This window comes from Scyliorhinus canicula, chromosome 18 (assembly GCF_902713615.1).
Source record: "Scyliorhinus canicula chromosome 18, sScyCan1.1, whole genome shotgun sequence".
NCBI lineage: Eukaryota > Metazoa > Chordata > Chondrichthyes > Carcharhiniformes > Scyliorhinidae > Scyliorhinus > Scyliorhinus canicula.
Window position 1 is genome coordinate 22,786,962 of NC_052163.1, and position 21,399 is coordinate 22,808,360.

Here is a 21,399-nt window from a genome sequence, read left to right on the forward strand (position 1 = left end):
TACACATTGGTAAAAGATGACACGGGTCTAAAAAGGGATGAGGTCCTAAAAGCAGAATATAGGTAGTTAGAAATTAAGTTGAAAAGTCGGACCTCAAAGGTGGTGATCTTAGGATTACTACCAGTGCCACACGCTAGTCAGAGCAGAAAAAGCAGGATCTATCAGATGAATACGTACGTGGTTGAAGGGATGGTGTGAAGGGGAGGATGTGAGATTCCTCGAATATTGGGACCCATTCTGTGGGAGGTAGGACCAGTACAAACTGTTACCAGACATACCAGAAATGTTGGGAAAACACAGGGTTTAGTGAGAGGGAGGAAACTAGTATTAGTTGGGAAAATGGTGTTGGGAAATTGATGGGATTGAAGGCCAATAAATCCATAGGGCTTGATAATCTACATCCCAGAGTGGCCCGAGAAATAGTGGATGCATTGGTGGTTATACTCCAACATTCTATAGTCCCTGGAACGGTTCCTACAGATTGGAGGGTAGCTAATGTAACCCCACTATTTAAAAAGGCAGGTAGAGAGAAAACAGCGAATTATAGACCAGTAAGCCTGACTTCCCTAGTGTGGAAAATGCTAGAGTCCATTATAAAGGATTTAATAGCAGAGCACTTGGAAACCAGTGACAGGATCAGACAGCGTCGGCATGGATTTAAGAAAGAGAAATCATGGGCGGAATTCTCCAACTCCCTGCAGGGTCGGGGAATCGTCCGGGGCCGGCGTAAATCCCGCCCCCGTCTTGGCCGGAATTCTCCGCCACCTGGGAATCGGCGGGAGTGGGAATCACGCTGCGCCGGTCGGCAGGCCCCCCCGTGCCAGTCGGCGGGCCTCTGGCCCGCGATGGGCCAAAGTCCCGCCACTGTCAGGCCTCTCCCGCCAATGTGGTTTAAATCACCTCTGTACCGGCGGGAGCAGGCGGCGTGAGCGGGCCCCCGGGGTCCTGGGGGGGGCGTGGGGCGATCGGACCCCGGGGGGTGCCCCCACCGTGGCCTGGCCCGCGATCGGGGCCCACCGATCGGCGGGCGGGCCTGTGCCGTAGGGGCACTCATTTTCTTCCGCCGCCACCATGGCCTCCACCATGGCGGAGGCGGAAGAGACACCCTGCACCGCGCATGCGCCGGTGGTGACGTCAGCGGTCGGTGACACTCCGGCGCATGCGCGGACTCACACCGACTGGCGAAGGCCTTTCGGCTAGCCCCGACGCCAGGTGTCGTGGCGCCAAAGGCAGTCGGCGGAGCGGGAGCCACTCAGGCGCGGGCCTTGCCCCTTTGCGGAGGCCCGACGCCGGAGTGGTTGGCGCCACTCCGCTACGCCGGGACCCCCCCGCCCCACCTGGTAGGGGAGAATTTCGCCCCATGCCTGACAAATCTACTGGAATACTTTGAGGATGTCACGCGTTGGGTTTGGACTTTCAAATGGCTTTCAACAAAGTCCCAGAACAAAGATTAGCATGTAAAATTAAAGCGCATGAGACTAGGGTTGTGTATTGAGATGGATAGAAAATTTGATGGCAAAGAGGAAACAAAGAGTAAGCATAAATGGGTCTTTTTCCAAACGGCAGGCAATGACTAGTGCAAGGATCCCAACTATTCACAATATAAATTAATGATTTAGATGAGGGAACTAAATGTAATTTGCAGATGGCGCAAAGCTAGGTGAAGGGTGAGCTGTAAGGAGGATGCAGAGATGCTTCAGTGTGATTTGGACAAGTTGAGTGAATGGGCAAATGCATGGTAGATGCAGTATAATGAGGAAAAATGTGAGGTTATCCACTTTGGTAGCAAAAGCAGGAAAGGTAAATTATTATCTGAATGGCTGCAGATTGAGTGAGGGGAATGTGCAATAGTCGCTGAAAGTAAGCATGCAGGTCAGCAGGCGGTAAACAAGGCAAACGGTATCTTGGCCTGTATAGCGCGATGATATGAGCACATATGCAGAGATGTCTTGCTGCAATTATACAGGACCTTGGTGAGGCCACGCTTGGAATATTGTGTGCCGTTTTGGTCTCCTTATCCAAGGAAGGATGCTCTTGCTATAGCGGGAGTTCCATGAAGATTTACCAGACTGATTTCTGGGACGGCAGGACTGACGTCCTAGGAGAGATTATGTAGGTTAAGATTATATTCGCTGAGTTTCGAGCAATGATGAGGAATCTCAAAGGATTTAGAGATGTAGTTCTTAATTTTGTTAATTTTAAATTTGAAATAGATACATTTTTGTTCAGCAAAGATATTAAGGAATGTGGGCCAAAGGCAGGCAAAAGAAGTTAGGCCACAGATCAGCCATAATTTTCATTGAAAGGTGGGGCAGGCCCGAAGGACCAAATTACCTACTATTTACTATGTTACTATGATTGTTGGAGCTTCTAGAACCTTTGCTGAACCTCAGCAGATCATGGTGGAGTTTTCCACACTCCGCATAGAGTGCCTGGATGAGCCGAGGGAGCCAGCATGTAGCTCACAGGCTGTACGGTCGGGTTTTCTCTTCAGATAATCATGCACTCTGTGATCAAAGGAGATCTGAAGGTATAAGCCAGGGAAAACCGGCAGCCAGGATTTTCCTGGGCTCTTTTTTTTCCACCCCCCTCCCCCACCCAATAGAGCTCCAAAGAGTCTGGTCCCAGGGCCTTGCCAGGGGGCAGTGCCTGGGTACTGCCTGGGCATGTGTTTCAGCCCCCCCCCACCACCACCAAGGAGCTGGACCCTACCAGTGTGCCCCAAGTGGGTTTCTTTTGCCTGGTTCCCAGACTTCGAAAACCAGTTGTAAACCTCTCCGAAAGGACGATATGGCGGGGAATATGGTGCATCCTCGGTCTGCGCACACGTGGCAAACGTGGGCGGGAAATCACTGCACGTGTGCCAGCTCTCGCCTGCTGTAGTTCCACTGGGGTTTATGAAGGTGGAATGTGTATAACCTCCATGGAATCTGTGGAATATCCAGAGATAGACCACTCGGTAATATAAAGGGATGAACAGGAGATTCAATATGGCCTCGATACCAGAAAGGTATGACTAATGCATGGAAACCCATAGATTGTACCCTAAATATTTATGTTCGTTCAGGAATCACGGAACTTTCATTTTCTGCCCCAGGTATTTTGAGGAAACTTTATTTTGAAGCTGGTGTTGTAGAAGAGAATAATTTCTCTCACCGCCACTTTTATGCGTTTTATCTTTAACCGTATTATGGTTATGATCCGTGTAAATTTTTCTTCTGCAATAGGTACGTAAATATTGGATCCCTGGCTTTCAGCAGAGACTCTCAGTTCCTTTCAGCATCAAGCAATACAGAAACTGTTCACATCTTCAAACTTGAACAGCCCAGCCAGAGGTACAGTAATTGCTCAACATGTTGCCTGCTAAGAATGAACTAAACATTCATGTTACTTCCTATCGGGCTGGTGAGGACCAAAGCCCAGACTGATATAGGTTGTTATTTCAGCATAGGCTTTGCTACATAAGTTCAGATAGTTTATACCTGACTCATTCACTCTGTCATCTTGTTTACACCATGTCTCCAGATTCCGTGCCTCTCAATCTTAGTACAAAAAGAGATTTGTATAAATAGTCAGTCTGGATATCTGGCCACTTTATTCAAGAAAATACTAGCATACGTATTCAGGGAATTAATGTGAAATTACTTAATAGAAAGATTAAGCAAAAATAGAAAGATCAAGCAAAAATGAACTCTCGGCAACCCCATCTGAGTCTTGAGTTATTTTGCCTATGTTCCTGCGAGAGTAATTGTTTGCTAAATATGTTGCTCGACACTGGCAATATGTGAGTTAAATCTGTATTGAATCAGCCCGCCAGTAATCAGGAGAGGAGCACCTTCATCAGCAATTGCATTCTCTTTACGTGGCTGTGAGGTGCCTTACTGTCTATATAGGGGTGGCAAATTGGAAAAGTAGTTAGCATTGCTGTCTCACGGTGCCAGGGGTCCAGGTTCAATTCCGGCCTCGGGTGACTGTCGGTGTGGAGTTTGCAAGTTTCCCGGTGTCTGCGTGGGTTTCCTCCAGGTGCTCCGGTTTCCCCTCCAGTGATGTGTAGGTTAGATGGGGTTATGAGGTTATGTGCATAGGGCAGGAGCGAGGGCCTAGGTAGAGTGCTCTATTAAGGGCCGGCGCAGACTTGGTGGGCCGAATGGCCGCCTCCTGCACTGTGGGGATTCTTTGGTGCACGATAGACTCACCTTTCACACACAGAAGCAAAGACCACCTTATTACATAATCACCCTGTTGACTGCATGTGTGTATATGTTGACAATGGATAGAGACAATCGGCAAGGAAAGGATTGGGTTTGTCTGTTTTGGATCCATCTACATGTCCATTGTTCTGGTTGTAGAGAATGGGCAAGATACCAGAGATCCATCAACAATCAGAACTATTTACCTTTGGGGCAAAGGGAATAATTGGATCATAGAATTTAAGCACAATGAAGGAGACCAAATGGCCTTTCTTGCCAGTCCTGGCGTTTTGAAAGCTGCCAAATTGCTTCCATTCCTCTGATCTTTTCTTATACCTTGCAATTTTTTTGCTAACCGTTTAGAGAATTACTGTTGAACTTGCGTCCATGACCATTTCAGACACAACCTTGCTGAGTAAAAGTAAATCTCTTCCTTTGCTCCCTGGTTCTTCGTTAATTATCTTAAATAGGAGGATGGAATTGGACACCAGGATGTAACATTAGAAAGGGGAAATAAGGTGCAAAAAGGATTGGGGAGAGAGATAGCATTAGAATAAGAAATTGTACAGTATTTGGTGGGATCAAACTAAGACAATACAGAAAGGTCTAAGATAGGCTTACAGTGCATGTGTGTAAATGCACAGGCAAGGTTGGTAAGCTGCAGATACATATTGTTACATGAGGATTTTTTGTCATCATTCCAAAAAAGGGCAGGATTGGGCACTAAATATGCCTGTAACTGAGAAGGATGGGAAGGAAAGAAAGGAAGGAGAGTTGGTAGTATTTATTAAAGAGAGTATGAAGTATGGAGAGACAGAGAGGATGCTCCAGAGGGGTCCAGGACAGAATCTATTTGGCTTGTGTTAAGAAACAGCCTAACACTACTTTGTATATTCTGTAGGCCACCATTGGTGGGTAGGAGCAAATGTACAGGGAAATTAGTAACTAGTGCAAAGAAATAGTGATGTTGGGGGATATAAATTATCGTAATATAGTGTCTGTAATTGTAACCAACTAAAGGGAAGAGGGGGGAAGCATTTTTGAAGTGTGTCCAGGACGGCCTCTCACCTATCTCGAAACAAAATATTTTTTTTGAGTGTTATGGGCCAGGGTTTAGAGAACCCCAAAGTGGAGTTCACCTGACCCACAACTTTGAATAGATTGTGGTATGGGGAGCACACGGCCCACTCTACAGGTGTGGTGCAGCAGACATCTAACAGTATTATTTTAAAGCAAAACAATGTTTATCCTATGAACTCAAGTTAACCTTTTTAAAACATACAGTGAACATCTTAGCAACCATCAATTCAAATACAACCCCCAAAGACTACAACACTAAGTAATCCTTACTTTCCTTTCATAAGACATAAAAAAAACCTCTCAACAGAAGCACATCAGGTTTAAATTCACTACTGAGAACAGTTATCACTGAATTCACCAAATGATCAAGAGATAGTCTTTACATGGCAGAGAGATCAACATTACACTTTCTGTAGCTGACTGCAGCTCCAACAGTGAAACGAAACCAAAAAAGCACAGGCACACCCAAGCTTTTTCTCAAAGTGAAACTAAAAGCTGACAGACAGTCCAGCTCCACCCACACTCTGACATCACTGAAGTAATAAACACCAATTTCTTAAAGGTACACCCACTACAGTTAACCTATAAAAAAAACACCCATTTCTGAAAGATACTCTCACATGACATTGAGTAATTTGTATATGTGGATATTAGAAATAAAGTGCATCTTTAGGTTTAATTTTGTGTTTCTGTGTAAGGGTTAAAAACTTAGCTTCATGTTAAACAAAGGTCCTGCAATGTAATTATAGGTTTATGACTTGAAAACAAACAGGAGTTAAAGAAAGGCTAGGCTCTTGTTTTGTAACCAGTGGCCCACACTGAAAAGTATAAGCACTTGTGGTTCAGTTGGAACCAGGTACCTGAGAAGAAAGTGGCTCTCGCAGAAACGGCAAGCACCGAGGCAGGACAACAGAGTAAGGGGAAGAAACTAAGTTCTAGGGAATGACGTGGGTCAAGAGGATCAGTTATCATTAGGGGAGCATTTAAGAAACATTGATTGTAGCATCATATGAATTAGGAGAAGGAGTAGGCCATTTTCCCCCTCGTGCCTACACTGCCATTTGTTAAGATCACGGCTAATTTGGTTCTCTCGACTCAATCCTTGGATGAAAGGCTTATCCTAGGAAGAAAGGAGGAACAGGTTGGGCCTGTACACATTAAAGTTTAGACGAATGAGAGGCGATCTGATTGAAATGTATAAGATCCTGATGGGACTTGACAGGATGGACACTGGAGGCTGTTTCCACTCGTGGGCAAGACCAGAACTAGCGAACAAAGGTTAAGAATATGAAATGAGGGCAGCACGGTGGCGCAGTGGGTTAGCCCTGCTGCCTCACGGCGGCAAGGTTCCAGGTTCGATCCCGACTCTGGGTCACTGTCCGTGTAGAGTTGGCACATTCTCCTCATGTCTGCGTGGGTTTCGCCCCCACAACCCAAAGATGTGCAGAGTAGGTGGATTGGCCACGTTAAATTGCCCCTTAATTAGAAAAAAATAATTGGGTACTCTAAATTTATAAAAAAAAGAATATGAAATGAGGAGAATTGTTTTCTCTCAATAAGGTCATTGATCTCTGGAATTCTCTTCCCCTGAGAGTAGTGGAGGAATGGGTCATTAAATTTATTCAAGGCTGAGTTAGACAGATTTTTGACAGACAAGGGAGTTGAGTTATAGGGGATAGATAGGAAAATGGACTTGAGACAACACGCACATTCTTATTGAATGGCGGAACAGGCTTGAAGGGTCATATGGCATCCTCCTCCTAAGTCACATGTTTCTGGTGAAAGGGAATGGAATATAAATGTAGGGAGGTTTTGTTACAGTTGTAGAGGGCATGGGTGAGACCATATCTGGAGTTGTGTACTGTTTTGAGAACTTGAGAAAATATATAATTGCATTAGAAACAGTTCAGAGAATGTTCATGAAGGGGTTATCTTTTGAAGAAAGGTTGGGCCTGTATCTATTGGAGTTTAGAAGAATGAGAGATGAGCTTATTGAAACAAATACTACTGAGTGGATGCTGAGAAGATGTTTCCCCTGATGGGTGAGGCTAGAATTAGGGGACACAATTTAGAAGGAAAGGATCTCTCATGTAAGATGGAGATGGGATTTTTATTTTCTCCGATGGTTGTTAATCTGTGAATTTGCTTCCCTACACAGCAGTGGAAGCAGGATAATTTAGTATTTTTTAAGACGGAGTTAGATCTATTTTTAATTGACAACGGAGTCAAAGGATATAGGAGGTAGAGCGGAAAGTTGAGTTGAGACCACAATCGGTTCAGTCATGATCTTATCAAATGGTGGAGCAGGCTCAAAGGGTCGAATGGCCTATTCCTCCTCATTCATGTGTTCGTTTGTAAAAATGCTTAATTGAGCAAGGGCCAAATTCAGCAGGTTAGAATTTTACCCAGGTAAACTGGAAACGAAGATTAGCCCGCAAAATTGCAATCGAGCAATGGCAGCCTTTAAAGAGCAGATGGTTTGGATGCATTCCCACGAGGACGAGAGGTAGAGCAATCAAAACCTGAGCTCCCTGGATGATGAAAGAAAGAGAAATATGAATGAGAAAAGGGGGTATGTGAGGCAGGGGTCAGGTTGATAATGCAACTGAGAACCAGGTTGAAATTGGAAAGTTTGGACAGAATCCATATGGGTTGCTGAGGTAAGGTTGGTCATTATAGAGGCATTGGCCGTCACCTTTTAATACTGAGAGAGAGGGGGGGGGAAGGAGAAAGAAAGAGAGAAACTGTTCCCTTTGGTAGAAGGGTCTGTGATCACCACAGGGTCAAGAATCAAAGGAGACAGATTTGAGGTGATTGGCAAAAAAGCAAAGGGGGCGTTGGGGGGGGGGGGGGAAATGCAGCGATTGGTCATAATCTGGAGTGTACCACCTGAATAGGTAGTGGAGGTAAATTCTATTAACGCTTTCAAATGGGAAGTGTGAGAACAGAAAACATTTTGGGGTTTTGGGGAAGGTTGGGAGAGTTCAATTTGCTGGATGGCTCTTGCAGTGAGGCAACACAGTCTTAATGGATCAAGTTGCCTTATTCTGTGCTTGAACTATTCTTTATTTCTGTGACCCACTCTCTTGCCAAGGAAAACTGTTTCCCCCTACACATTCAAAACACTACATAATTTTGAACACTTTTAAATATCCTTTAGCTTTCTTTGTTCCAAGTGCAAGATTCTAGCTTCTGTAGCCTCGCCACTCAAAATGGCCCACTTGTTCATGTAGGTCAGAGACACGGGCACCAATATCTACCAGGAGGAGGTTGGAGGAGAGAGAGCAGCTTTGCATTGGGGTTAGAAGAATGGGCCAGGTCCAGCTAAATTTAAAAGCAGATCTGAATGGCGTTTTTGTTTTGGTTTCTATTTCCCTTTGTCGTCAGGCCAGCCGGTGAACAGAGAGTAGGCATTGGGAGGGATTGGAAAGGCAGGGGTGGAGGGTAGATTGGAGGCCGAGGCACGGAGAGAGGAATCGGAAAAATTTCAGAGGGATGCAAGGGGATCGGGAAAGTCGGAGCAGATTGAGCTATTTGAGGGAAGCACTCAAAGCCGTGCCTGAAAGGTGCTTTACCTGTTGGTTCCAGCAGCTCTCAAATCTCCCATTGTAGGATCTGGGGTTATGAAGAATGGGAAACCTGGCTGGCCAGAGTCTTTTAAATTGAGTCAACTAAAATCTAAGGCTTTTGTAGACTTACTCAAATGTTGAACGGACCTCTTTCCTGAGAATGGGTCGCTTATTCCCATACCGTCTCCCCCCCCCCCCCCCCCCCCTCCCCCACCCCTAAATCGCACACAAAATCTCACACACCCACGATCGCCACCACAACCAAACTCTTAACATCCTGCCCTTCTTAAAAGCGGAAGTGGGTCTGACATTTTCAACATTTCAAATATTATAGCTGATCCAAACCCATGCGTTTTTGAGGGGTTAAAATTCTCCCCACTGTAGCTGAGAGACATGAGAATATTTTGAGGAGTGTTTGAAATGTGTAATATTCCAAATGTATAAAATAAATAGTGCAAAATACTCTTTCTCCCCCCCCCCCCCCCCCCCCCCCCCCCCCCCCACCAATCTTACTACTATTTAAAAAATATTATTCAACTGCAATGTGTAAATTTTCCACACTCACTTTAAATCCCAGATCAGGCATTTACAGGGTTCCAAGCAAAAATCTTTAATCATTCAACTGAAAGGGGCAGTAGCAGTTTCTGCACCCTAACTGCAGGACCGTTTTTCTTTTTGCTGCAGTGCATTTTTCCACCACAAAGAGACACTACATAACCTTTTTTATTTTATCTGTTATCCTGCGTAAAATTGGGACCAATCAAAATGAGCCACACATCCGGTAACTCTGCTGATTTAGTAATAGATTGTGCAGTCGTGCGCTCAATTATAAACTTCCCTGAGACCAGCAAACTTCCTGTCTCAACCTATCTTTGTTAGCAAGATATCAGAGAAAGCAAATCAATAGGGGCGAACCCTGTTCTCTCAGAAAATATGAACACTTGTTTATCACTTGGTTGCCTAGTAACTTTGAATCTATACGGTGGACTCCTGGCATAGAAACTTTTAGTTTTTTTTTAGGCGTCTCAGCCAGGTGGCTTCCTTCGACAGTGCCGACCAAACCGTGATCATTGCCACCTGGAAGGACTAGGGCAACACGTGGCAGCACCAGCAACTCCAAGTCATGCATCATCCTAACTTGAAAATATATCGTTGTCCTGTCCCTGTTGCTGGGTCAAAATCCAGGAACTCCCTCCTGCTAAAAGATTAGCGGTTTCAAGAAAGTGACTCACCAGCAAGGGAAAATTAGGGATGGGTAATTGATGCTAGCCTTGTAAGTGACACCTGTATCCCGTGAATGGATAAAAGGAATTCCCGTTCCCCCAAGCGCAGATTGGGCACAGCCTTTGAGAAGGTCACCGTATTCTCAGTCTGCTGTTACACTGGTCTGTAACCAAACACCTTCCTTGACTCAAAGCCACATTGAGTCCTTTGACTGAGGCACCTGGTTAGACATTGTACAAAAGGTGCTCAAAATCACCAGGGAACTGGAAGAGGAATGTGCAAACTAAACAAAAGCAAACATTTAATTCTCTGTCTTGATAATGGCCCTTATTGATGTTGTAGTTGGAGTTGTTTCACTATCTTGTAGAAAATGACAAATAGCATTAATGTACTGCTGCATTGCACAGGTGTGACCTGTCACAGTCTCTTTAGTAGGTTTGACCTTGCATTCATTTGCATTGAGCAGAAAAGAAAAATAATACTCGGATAATGCACACTGACATACACAATGTCGAGTCCATGATCTCTGAAATTTGGTCTTGTTTACAGCAAGCCCCAGGAGGAGTCTCCAACTTGGAGTGGATATATGGGGAAGATGTTTATGGCAGCCACTAACTACCTCCCTACCCAGGTATCGGGCATAATAAACCAGGATCGGGCATTTGCCACAGTACGCCTCAACTTCTCTGGGCAAAGGAGCATCTGTATGCTTACTATGTGAGTAGACATACCACCAAAGGCCAGGTGCCTGCTGAAGCTTGTAATTTTTGTAACTGTAGCTTATTAGCATTTTAAGCTCAAGCATCATCTGGGGCTGAAAAGGGTTTGGTCTCGTGCCATCACTCAGTAATGCTGGGATGTCAGTGTGTCATGGCTGATCATTTGTTCCCTTAACCCCATGATTCTGATAGCCCCTCACCCCCTCCCTTGTAGGTAACTCAGCCTTGAATGTATTCAACTACCCAGCCTCCACTGCTTTGGTGTAGAGAATGCCAAGGATTAACGACCCTCGGAGAAAACAAATCCTCATCTGTGTTTATTAAAGACCCCTTATTTTGAAACTTAGTCCCCTGGATATAGATTCTTCTATGAAGGGAAACACCCTTTCAGCGTCTGCTCTGTCAAGTCCCTGTCAGAATCTTGAATGTCTCAATATAATATCGTGTCTCATTTTTCTAAACTCCCATGGCTGTATTGGTCAACCTGCAGTCATCTGGGTGCGGTCTCAGTAATTGCCTGTACAGCTGTAGAGAGGTTTTTCTATTTTTATGCTCCATCCTTCTTTCAGTAAAGGTCAATGGTAATTTGCCTACCTGATTACTTGCCAAACCTGCCGGCTAATCTTCTGTGAATCGTGTGCGAGGATATCTGGATTCCTCGGTAACTCCGCACTCTTCGGTTTCTCTCAAATTTTTTCTCCCCCCTCTCCTTGAGAACTCTCAATCCACACCCTGAATACCCCCTGTGTAACCTTTCTCTCTCTCTCTCCAAGAACTCCCCAAGGTGTGGTGTGATGGAAGGATTTTGTGGGCTGATTAACCACCTACTTTGAACCACACAAACACTCACTGAACAACAAGTCCTGAACTGGGACTTGAAATTGGGACTTTCAAGCTCAGAGATAGGAGCACTACCAACTGAATTACTCGGACTCGGGTAGTTAAAAGTGGTCGCTGCCGGTGGTATCCAGGCCAGAGAAGCAGTAAGTGGGGGATTTTAAAAACGATTTATAGTCCCCACCCTTTCACAAGGGGCTGAGAAGGAAATCATTGGATATAGAAGGGGTTGGTCTGCCCTGGGCAATCCTTCCCCTTCCCTAATGCAATATCCCCAACGTTGTGGTGAGGGTGGGGAGGGGTGTGTGTTGGGCAGGCAAAGGACTGTCTAAATAACACTGACTCGGCCAGGAGGTGAGTTACTCGCCGTATGACCTGCTCTGGTAGCCACGGTATTAATATGGCTAGTCCAGTTCACTTTCTGAACCATGGTAACCCCCAGGATGTTGATTGTGGGGGATTCAGCAATGGTAATGCTATTGAATGTCATGGGGCAATGGTTAGATCCTCTCTTGTAGGAGATGGTCATTGCCTGACACTTGTGTGGCACAAATGTACCTTGCCAGAGCCTGGATATTGGTGAGATCTTGCTGCACTTGGATGTGGACTGCTTCATTATCCAAGCAGTTGCAAATTGTGCTGAACATTGTGCAGTCATCTGCGAACATCCCACTTCTTATTTTATGACGGAAGGGAGGTCATTGATGAAGCAGCTGAAGATGGTTGTACCTAGATCCACTACCCTGAGGAACACCTGCAGTAAGGTCCTGGAGCTGAGATGATTGCCCTCCAATCACCACAACCATTTTCCTCTGGGCCAGGTATGACTCCAACCAGCAGAGAGTTTTCCCCCTGATTCCCATTGACTCCAGTTTTGAAAGGGCCCCTTGATGCCATGCTCGGTTAAATGCTGCCTTAATGTCAAGGGCAATCACTCTCACCTCAACTCTGGAATTCAGCTCTTTTGTCTATGTTTGAACCAAGGCTGTAATGAGGTCAGGAGCTGAGTGGCCCTGGGGATCACAAACGGAGTGTCTATGAGCAGGTTATTGTTGAGTAAGTGCTGCTTGATAGCACTCCTTCATCACGTCGCTGATGATGGAGAGTAGACTGATAGGGCAGTAATTGGCTGGGTTAGATTTGTCATGTTTCTTGTGTGCTGGTTACACCTGGGCACTTTTCCACATTGAAGGGTTGAAGCCAGTGTTGTAGCTGTACCAGAACTGCTTGGCTAGGGGTGTGGCAAGTTCTGGAAAACAAATCCTCAGTACTAATACTGGAATATTGTCAGGGCCCATATCACATACCCTTTGCAATATCCATCGCCTTCAGCCATTTCTTGCTGTCACATGGACTGAATTGCTTTGGCTGAAGACTGACATCTGTGCTGCTGGGGACCTCCGGAGGAGACTCAGATCGATCATCCACTTGGCACCTCTGTCTGTCTGAAGATGGAGGCCCCTCCATCATTGAGGATGTGGATATTTGTGGAGTCTCCTCCACGAGTTGTTAAATTGTCCACCACCATTCACAGCTGGATGTGGCAGGACTACAGAGTTTAGATCTGATGTTGTAGAATCTCTTGGCTCTGTCTAGTAATTGCTGCTTATTCTGTTTGGCACGCAAGTAGTCCTATATTGTAGCTTCACCAGGTAGACACCTAATTTTTAAGTATGCCTGGTGTTGCCCCTGGCATGTTCTCCTGCACTCTTCATTGAACCGGTGGTGATCCCCTATCTTGGTGGTAATGGTCGAGTGGGGGAAATGCCGGGCCATGAGGTTGCAGGTTGTGGCTGTTGCTGATGGTCCACAGCGACTCATCGGTGCCCAGTCTTGAGTTGCTAGATCTGTTTGAAGTTTATCCCATTTCGCTCGGTAGTGCCACACAACACAGTGGAGTGAATTCTCAATGTGAAGATGGGACTTTGTCTCCACAAGGACTGTGTGGTGGCCACATCCACCGATACTGTCATGGGCGGATGTATCTGCAGCAGGCAGGTTGGTGAGGATATGGTCAAGTATGTTTTTTACCACCTGCTGCAGTCCCAGTCCAGCAGCTATGTCCTTTAGGACCTGACCAGCTCGGTCTGCGCTGATGCTACCGAATCACATTTGGCGATGGACATTGAAGTCCCCCAGAGTATATTCTGTGCCATTTTTACCCTCAGTGCTTCTTCCAAGTGGTGTTCAACATGGAGTACTGATTCATCAGCTGATGGTGGACAGTATGTGGTAATCAGCAGGAGGTTCATGGGGTCCAGAGTCGATGTTGAGGGCAAACACTGCCTTTATACCCAACATGTGGGTATGTCAGCAGTGTTTGTCGTTGTCGTTTCCAATGCTCAGCTTGATGCCAGCTGGCCTGTCCGGTTTTGTTCCTTTTTTGTGTTTTTGTAGCGGTTGACTACAACTGAGTGGCTTGCTAGGCCATTTCAGAGTCAACCACATGGAGCCACATGTAGGTCAGGCCAGGTAAGGATTCCCTTCCCTAAAGGGCATTTTATATTGATCATCAATTTAATTTAATTGAGTTTAAATTCCACCATTCGCATTTAGGGTGGGATTTGCACCCGGGTCCCCAGACCATTACCCCGGGTCTCTGGATTACTAGTTCAGTGATTATGCCATCGCCTCTCCAGGCTATTTTGTTTTTTCAGGAACTTGCGTGTTCAAATTGGTTGCCACATTTGGACTTTCTGAGGACATGAAAGATTTCAGATTAATTTGGTCTCTATACTTATTATTTTTCTTGCACTGTTAATAATGAAAGTATAAACATGTTCTTTGAAACGTATTTATGATCAATAAGTGGAGGATGGTGAGAAAACCATCCCAAACTATATTTTAGGCCATGCAATGTTGGTAAATAGTGTTAAATATATTGCTGTATGGTTTGGGGGCTTAGTAAATGCATTCTTTTGGCGAACAGGATTCAGAAGTTACCTCGGCTTCTTGTTGCTGCCTCAGATGGATTCCTGTACATTTACAACTTAGACCCTCATGATGGTGGTGAATGTGTTCTCATAAACAGACACAGGTGAGTGTTTGTTCTCCATTTTACAATGAGTTCTTAGAAAATTAAGAACTGCTGATTTAACTGCTGAGTACCTAAAGAATCTGACTGCAGCACACATGGCGCACTCTGCGTTTGCTTGTTGCAAAAAGGTCAGGAACAGAATGCATTTACAGGCACCACAGTGCAAAATATACCTGTGCCATATAATCTCTATTGTACTTACACTGGTGTTTGAAAGTCCAATCAATTATTTATTTTATATAGATCCAAGGAAGAGTACATCACACTACTTATGGATTGTTTTCTGATTTATCACCTTCTAGACAACAGCAGTGAACCTCCATGTCCTGTCTTCTTTAAATAAGGCTGCCATTAAAAATATTTGTGCAGTTGACTGGAGTAGTTAGTACTCTAAACATGCATGTTGATTTTAGTTGGGGATTTTGTGGCTTTTGATGCGTTGTCTTACTGATAGGAGTATCAACCTTTATTTAGAAATTTCCCGCCTTATAATCTATTACTACTTGGTTAACCTCCAGTTATGTGTGAAGGTTGAAAAATGAACCCGACAATTAAATTTGCCTACCAGTTGAGTTGTTGTCTGTCTTCGATCCTCCAGTGGCTTTGCAGAATTTTCTTTATTTTATTGCTAGTCAAATGAGCTGATACATTTGGGGAAGAGTTAGATTTTCCATTGGATGAAAGGGGTCATGTCAGGGTCACCCTTCTTTATGACCATGATGTGGAGATGCCGGCGTTGGACTGGGGTGAGCACAGTAAGAAGTCTTACAACACCAGGTTAAAGTCCAACAGGTTTGTTTCAAACACGAGCTTTCGGAGCACGGCTCCGATTCACCTGAAGAAGGAGCCGTGCTCCGAAAGCTCGTGTTTGAAACAAACCTGTTGGACTTTAACCTGGTGTTGTAAGACTTCTTACTCTTCTTTATGACATCATAGTAACCTTAAGTCATAAAGAAAGGGGTCACCCTTCACTTGATTCTTTCACCAGGTACAAAGTCTAGTGCCAGCTCTACCCAATGGTGTGCGGGAACTGTACGAGAAGAATTCTCTGCAAGGTAGGTTGCCTTAGCTTGCAGCTTGGCAATAGCACAATGATACCGTACCATCAAGATTTTCATATCACCTTGAATGCAGGGCGAGAACAAATATTACAAAGTATGATGGATGTTTGCCGGGAACTCAATTTTCAGAATGCATCAGTTTTTTTTAAGGTGACTTTGATGTGAAATGCTTTTTTTTAAAAATGGTAAACGTACAGCACAGTTATGCTGTAGGAAAACTTTGAAGCAGCACGGTAGCACACATGGCTAGCACTGTGGCTTCACAGCGCCAGGGTCCCAGGTTCGATTCACTGCTGGGTCACTTTTGTGCGGAGTCTGCACGTTCTCCCCGTGTCTGCGTGGGTTTCCTCCGGGTGCTCCGGTTTCCTCCCACAGTCCAAAGACGTGCAGGTTAGGTGGATTGGCCACGCTAAATTGCCCTTAGTGTCCATAAAGGTGAGGAGGGGTTATGGGGATAGGGTGGAAGTGAGGGCTTGGGTGGGTTGGTGCAGAATCGCTGGGCCGAATGGCCTCCTGCACTGTATGTTCTATGCATGTACTATGTAAAGATTATATCCTACTATATTTGCACCTTTATTGTAAATTTTATAAAGGGAGTCATCTGGAAGTAAACATACTAATTCCTGAGTTCCAACTGGAACAATTGTGCTTTATGTTCCATAAGAACTGGCTGGAGGGCACAGGCGATCGTGCAGTCATTAGAACTGTACTCATAGTTACAGTCTTGCTTTAATAACCTCGTGAATGAGAACAAAATATTCTCCATTCTAAATTTCATTGCAGGTGAACTTCATGACATCAAAACAGCTATAGCTTTGCAAAATATATGTTGCCATTCTATCTCGAATCAGTACTTTTTAAGTACTGATGATAGGCCTGTCTGTTGTGTTGCACTGAGGGCAGATCCTAACTCCAGGCTAATATGTGTGAGAGTTGAGTAATTTTCTATAAACAACTAGGTGAGGTAGTTATCTTTTGCCTATATATTTTATTTTTTGAGGGTTCCTTCTCTTTTCTGGGCGGTAACCAAATTTAAAGAGCCCCATCTACCCTTAATGGTGGCACCCATACCCATCAAATTCAAATATGCCCACTGAACCTCTGTGCAGTATTCAGAGCCAGTGCACAAATCTCCTCTAGCTGTAGCTGTCTGGAGTGGGTGGGCAGAACCAAACCCTGTTAACTCAGATGGAATGCTACAATCGTCACTGTTATATTATGTGATTGTAATGAAATGTGTTCAGCAGAACAAGGGTGAACACGAGACAGGAGACCAGCACTGCCTGCAGTATGATATATAGAGTTACATGGTAATAGACTCTGAACACTCTAGAAGCAGTCTGCATTGAAGCAGCATGATGTTAATTGGATCTGTAAATAGTTAAAGATGAACAATAAATAGTTTACGCTTGAACATATAAGCCTTGGGCTCTTCATGACAGAGACACCACAGCCGACACCACATTACAATGTGATTGGCTGCAGTGGTCGCTCATGAAATATATCACATCAGTGGAGGCATCATAACACAACATGAAGATCAGTGGTGATAAGAAAGGTGGTATTATAAATGATGAACCCAGAGGCGGCACAGTGGTTAGCACTGCTGCCTCACAGCGCCAGGGACCCGGGTTAAATTCCAGCTTGGGTGACTGTCTGTTTGTGTGTGGGTTTCCTCCTGGTGCTCCGGTTTCCTCCCACAGTCCAATGATGTTCAGGTTGGGTGGACTGGCTATGCTAAATTGCCTCTTTGTGTCCAAAAGGTTAGGTGGGGTTACAGGGATAAGGTGGGGGAATGGGCTTGGGTGCTCCTTCGGAGGGTCAGTGCAGGCTCGATGGGCTGACTGGCCGCCTCCTTCACTGTAGGGATTCTATGATCCTATTCTATGAATATCACAAGATATGAAAGACTAAAAGTAGCTGAAGGTTAACTGGAGAGACGTGTACCTCAGCAGAAACAAATAAAGAAAAGGTTTAGGAATCTTTGCTACAAGCTTGGAAGTTGAGGAATCCACCAGAGTAAGTGGATGTCCATTGCAAGACCCCGGAGTGATGAAGCATTTTAAAAAGAAACCTGGCCAGATCATAAAGACCTGACTCAAAGCACCTGGTCCATTCACAACATGATGAGCGATAATTACAAAAAATAAAGTTTTTGCTTGTGTAATAGAAAGGGTGGCGGTCCCAGAGGCTCAGCAGATTGCAGCTCTGGTGGCCATGTTGCACTGAGATTTTCAAAAAAGTTAAGTAAACATCAGCTGGTAGGCTAAAGAGTCAAACCTGCAGAGCAGTTTTTTTTTTAAGTGGAAAAGGCCTGCAGGATTTAAAAGAAAGGAATCCCTTTTCAGTTGGGTCAAAAATCCCTCGGGACTAAGCGTATACAACTGGAAGATTATCCAAAGACAAGTAAAATTAATTTAACATCATGTGGTAATAGAGAACACTCTAGAAACAGCCTGCATGGAAGCAGCACCATGCATGATATTAATTGGGACTGGTAAATAGCTAAAGATTAACAATAAGTGGTTCATGTTTAAGCATGTAAATCTGAAGATCATAGAATGCAGAAGGTAGCCATTTGGCCCATCAAGTCTGCACCGACCATAGCCCGGCAGAGGATTCTTCTTCAGTGGAAGGATGCGAGGCCCCCAAGCGTGGAGGCCTGGATCAATGATATGGCGGGGTTCATCAAATTGGAGAAGGTGAAATTTGCCCTGAGGGGATCAGTACAAGGATTCTTTAGGCGGTGGCAGCCTTTCCTGGACTTCCTGGCGGAACGGTAGGGAAATAGGCCGGCAGCAGCAGCAACCGAGCGGTGGGGGGGAGGGTTTGGTTCGGTGGGAGGGAGAACTGTGTACATGGGTTTGTGGGATGTGGCGGGTGTTACCGCTTTCCCTTTTGTTGTTTGATTTTTTTTTCTTTGTTTGCAGTTGCTTTTATAGTTGGGTGGGTGTTGTTCTTGGGTTTTTACCGCGGTTGTTTTGTTTATATTTTGTGAAAATCTTAATAAAAATTTTTTTTAAAAAAAAAAGTCTGCACCGACCACCTGAAAGAGTACCCTATCTAGGCCCACACCCTCTCCCTATCCCGTGACCCCCATCTAACCTGCACATCTTTAGACTGTGGGAGGAAACAGGAGCGCAGGAAGTGCAAACTCCACACAGTCACCCAAGGCTGGAATTGAACTAGGCTCCCTGGTGCTGTGAGACAGCAGTGCTTGCCACTGTGTTACCAATCACGTTGATGAAATACTATGTCTGAACTTAGACAAACCATGGTATTTAGCTGTGGCACAATAATGCAACAGTCACCATATCCAAACTTGCACATGGTGCCAACCCAGCATTTAGTGACTGTGTTATAGTCTTCACATTTCAAGGCTATTTGGAGTGGGATTCAAACACTTTTCCACCTAACAAAGGCAAGAATGCCAAAGGCTTACTCCAGGTGAGTTGTCAAGCTTTAGGGGCCTCTTTAATTGTGGCAGTTCAATAGAAACCTCTTTAAAGAAGAACATGAAGTATCTTGGCAGTCAAATCTGAATGTTTTATTTAATACTAAAGTTATTAATGTCCATATTACGCCATGTTCTAGTTAAAACAATGGTAAATTAAGGCTCCTATGTTGTAATGTGATGGTACATAATGATATCACTGCATGCCTGAACATTAAGGCATGACCCTCTTTGAGCAAAAATGCTGCTGGGACTGTTTGTGTGTATTTCTGAAACACATTTCTCCTTTCGTTGAGGCTGTACAATAGTGGTGAGAGGGTATGTGAGGATCAATTTTAATTTCCTGTGAGGATCAATGACCCAAATGGTATGGGTATGATTAATAAGTAATTGGAGCTGAAGTTGTAGATCTGTACCCTACGTAGCACCAACATAATGCAATATGCTGAAAATGCTAGATTGAAGATCGTATTTTGACATTTTGGACTTCTCTTTTTGTTCGGGTTTAGGCTACACAGTGAAGATGACAACATTGACATTGCCAAATCTGACTTGACACCATCCAGTTCACTAACCTATGCAGCAACTGTTGCCAAAACTAGCTCAGTGCCTTCATCGTCAACAACACCAGGTATCAATTTAATCTCAGCCACTTGTAATATTGTTTGTTGATTAACCAGATTATCATGCTTTATGTCTCAAGTATAAGAGTACACAATGGAACTTTCTGAGCTGTTAAGTACAGTAAACATTAAATTTTAATAAGTTTCAGTGGTTACTGCACAAGGGAACTAAGTGTGCTACATAGCACATTACACTGGAAACTCTCCTGTATGTTATATATTAATTAATCTCCTATATATTGTACAGGGGCTGGTTTAGCACACTGGGCTAAATCGCTGGCTTTTAAAGCAGACCAAGGCAGTCCAGCTGCACAGTTCAATTCCTGTACCAGCCTCCCCGAACAGGCGCCAGAATGTGGCGACTAGGGGCTTTTCATAGTAACTTCATTGAAGCCTACTCGTGACAATAAGCGATTTTCATTTCATTTCATTTCATATACGGTAGTGTGTGCTGATCTCTACGTTATGAAATGAAGCTGAACAACATGTTCAGAGATGGATGCCATATACTCAACATGTTTTGATTTAAATTATTATACCTATCCTCTTAAGCCTTACTGTTGTTTAATGTTCCCTTCCAGGATATTCTGAAGATGGGGGGATTCTGCACGGAGAGATCATTCCTGAGCACGAGCTTGCTGCTGGACCATTGCACCTGGATGATGAGACTGAATTTCCTCCTGTGAGCATACAGAATAACTAAAGCCTGAGCCATCGCTTTGTCACTCACGAGGGCAAGTGTTAATCTGAAACTGAGAAGAAAGTATTCCAGTCGCACAAAACACATTCATTCTACGATGAAGCTGACCTGTGTCTTTTTGATTAACACCTAAGGAGTTCAGAAACACATGGCATCCAAAAGTGACACATTTCAAACCGTCTTTGCTTAGATTGTTCACTTTCCTCATTCATATTTTGTAGCATGTAGCATTAATGATTAGACAGGCTGGAATAAACAAAGATAAACTGTGTTTCTCCATAAACTAATGATGCAGCTCAGTAGCTGGAGAGCTGAAACCTCAGAGTACTGAGGTGTGCTTTCAGTCTATAGGCTTCCATCACCTCTGCAAACAGTGCAGGACATGCGCAGCATCTTGCTGATGCTAAAAGTACCAAAGTCTGACTCGTTTTCTACATGGGCATCTTGGAAACTGTGCGAGTGTGTTTCATTTCACGGCACTTGCGCACAGCTCAAGTGGGGGTTGGGGAAAGGGGAGTCAGCCACATACTCCATGTATACCTCTGCACACCCATGTCTCCTCACCTTGCACAGGTCCTCGTAAGGCAAAATGGAAAAGATTATTAATATCTTTTGAGTAATCAGTAGTTAGAAGTTGGGTAATAGCTTTAAACATCAGCAGAAAAACATTCATTCAAGTGGCCTAAGACTGGTTTAGAGTATTTGTTTTTGCTTGAGTTCAGCTATTTTCATGGTATATTATTTTGACGTCTAGCACAATAGTACCTTGATCGCCTCTCTGAATATTCATTTAGATCTTTCAGTAATGGATGGGATGATTTAATGCAGAAATAATTTGATTGACTGATTGTCTGGCATCAATTTACTTGTACAAGTGAAGGACTGAACTCAGAATTTAAACGTCC

The 21,399-nt window shown here is 44.4% G+C and overlaps 1 protein-coding gene across 4 annotated transcripts in view; it reads left to right on the forward strand.

The window, feature by feature from the left end:
• Nucleotides 1-21,399, forward strand: part of wipi1 (WD repeat domain, phosphoinositide interacting 1) — a 92,334-nt gene that overhangs the window by 58,768 nt on the left and 12,167 nt on the right. For 3 of the 4 annotated variants that reach the window (XM_038777367.1, XM_038777368.1, XM_038777371.1), the window contains 5 exons: nt 3,228-3,335; nt 10,613-10,780; nt 14,549-14,656; nt 19,681-19,802; nt 20,376-20,476. In XM_038777367.1, the coding sequence (XP_038633295.1) occupies nt 3,228-3,335; nt 10,613-10,780; nt 14,549-14,656; nt 19,681-19,802; nt 20,376-20,476 (607 nt within the window). Of the gene's footprint in view, nt 1-3,227; nt 3,336-10,612; nt 10,781-14,548; nt 14,657-19,680; nt 19,803-20,375; nt 20,529-21,399 lie in introns of all 4 variants that reach the window. The other variant, XM_038777369.1, reaches the window with a different exon arrangement.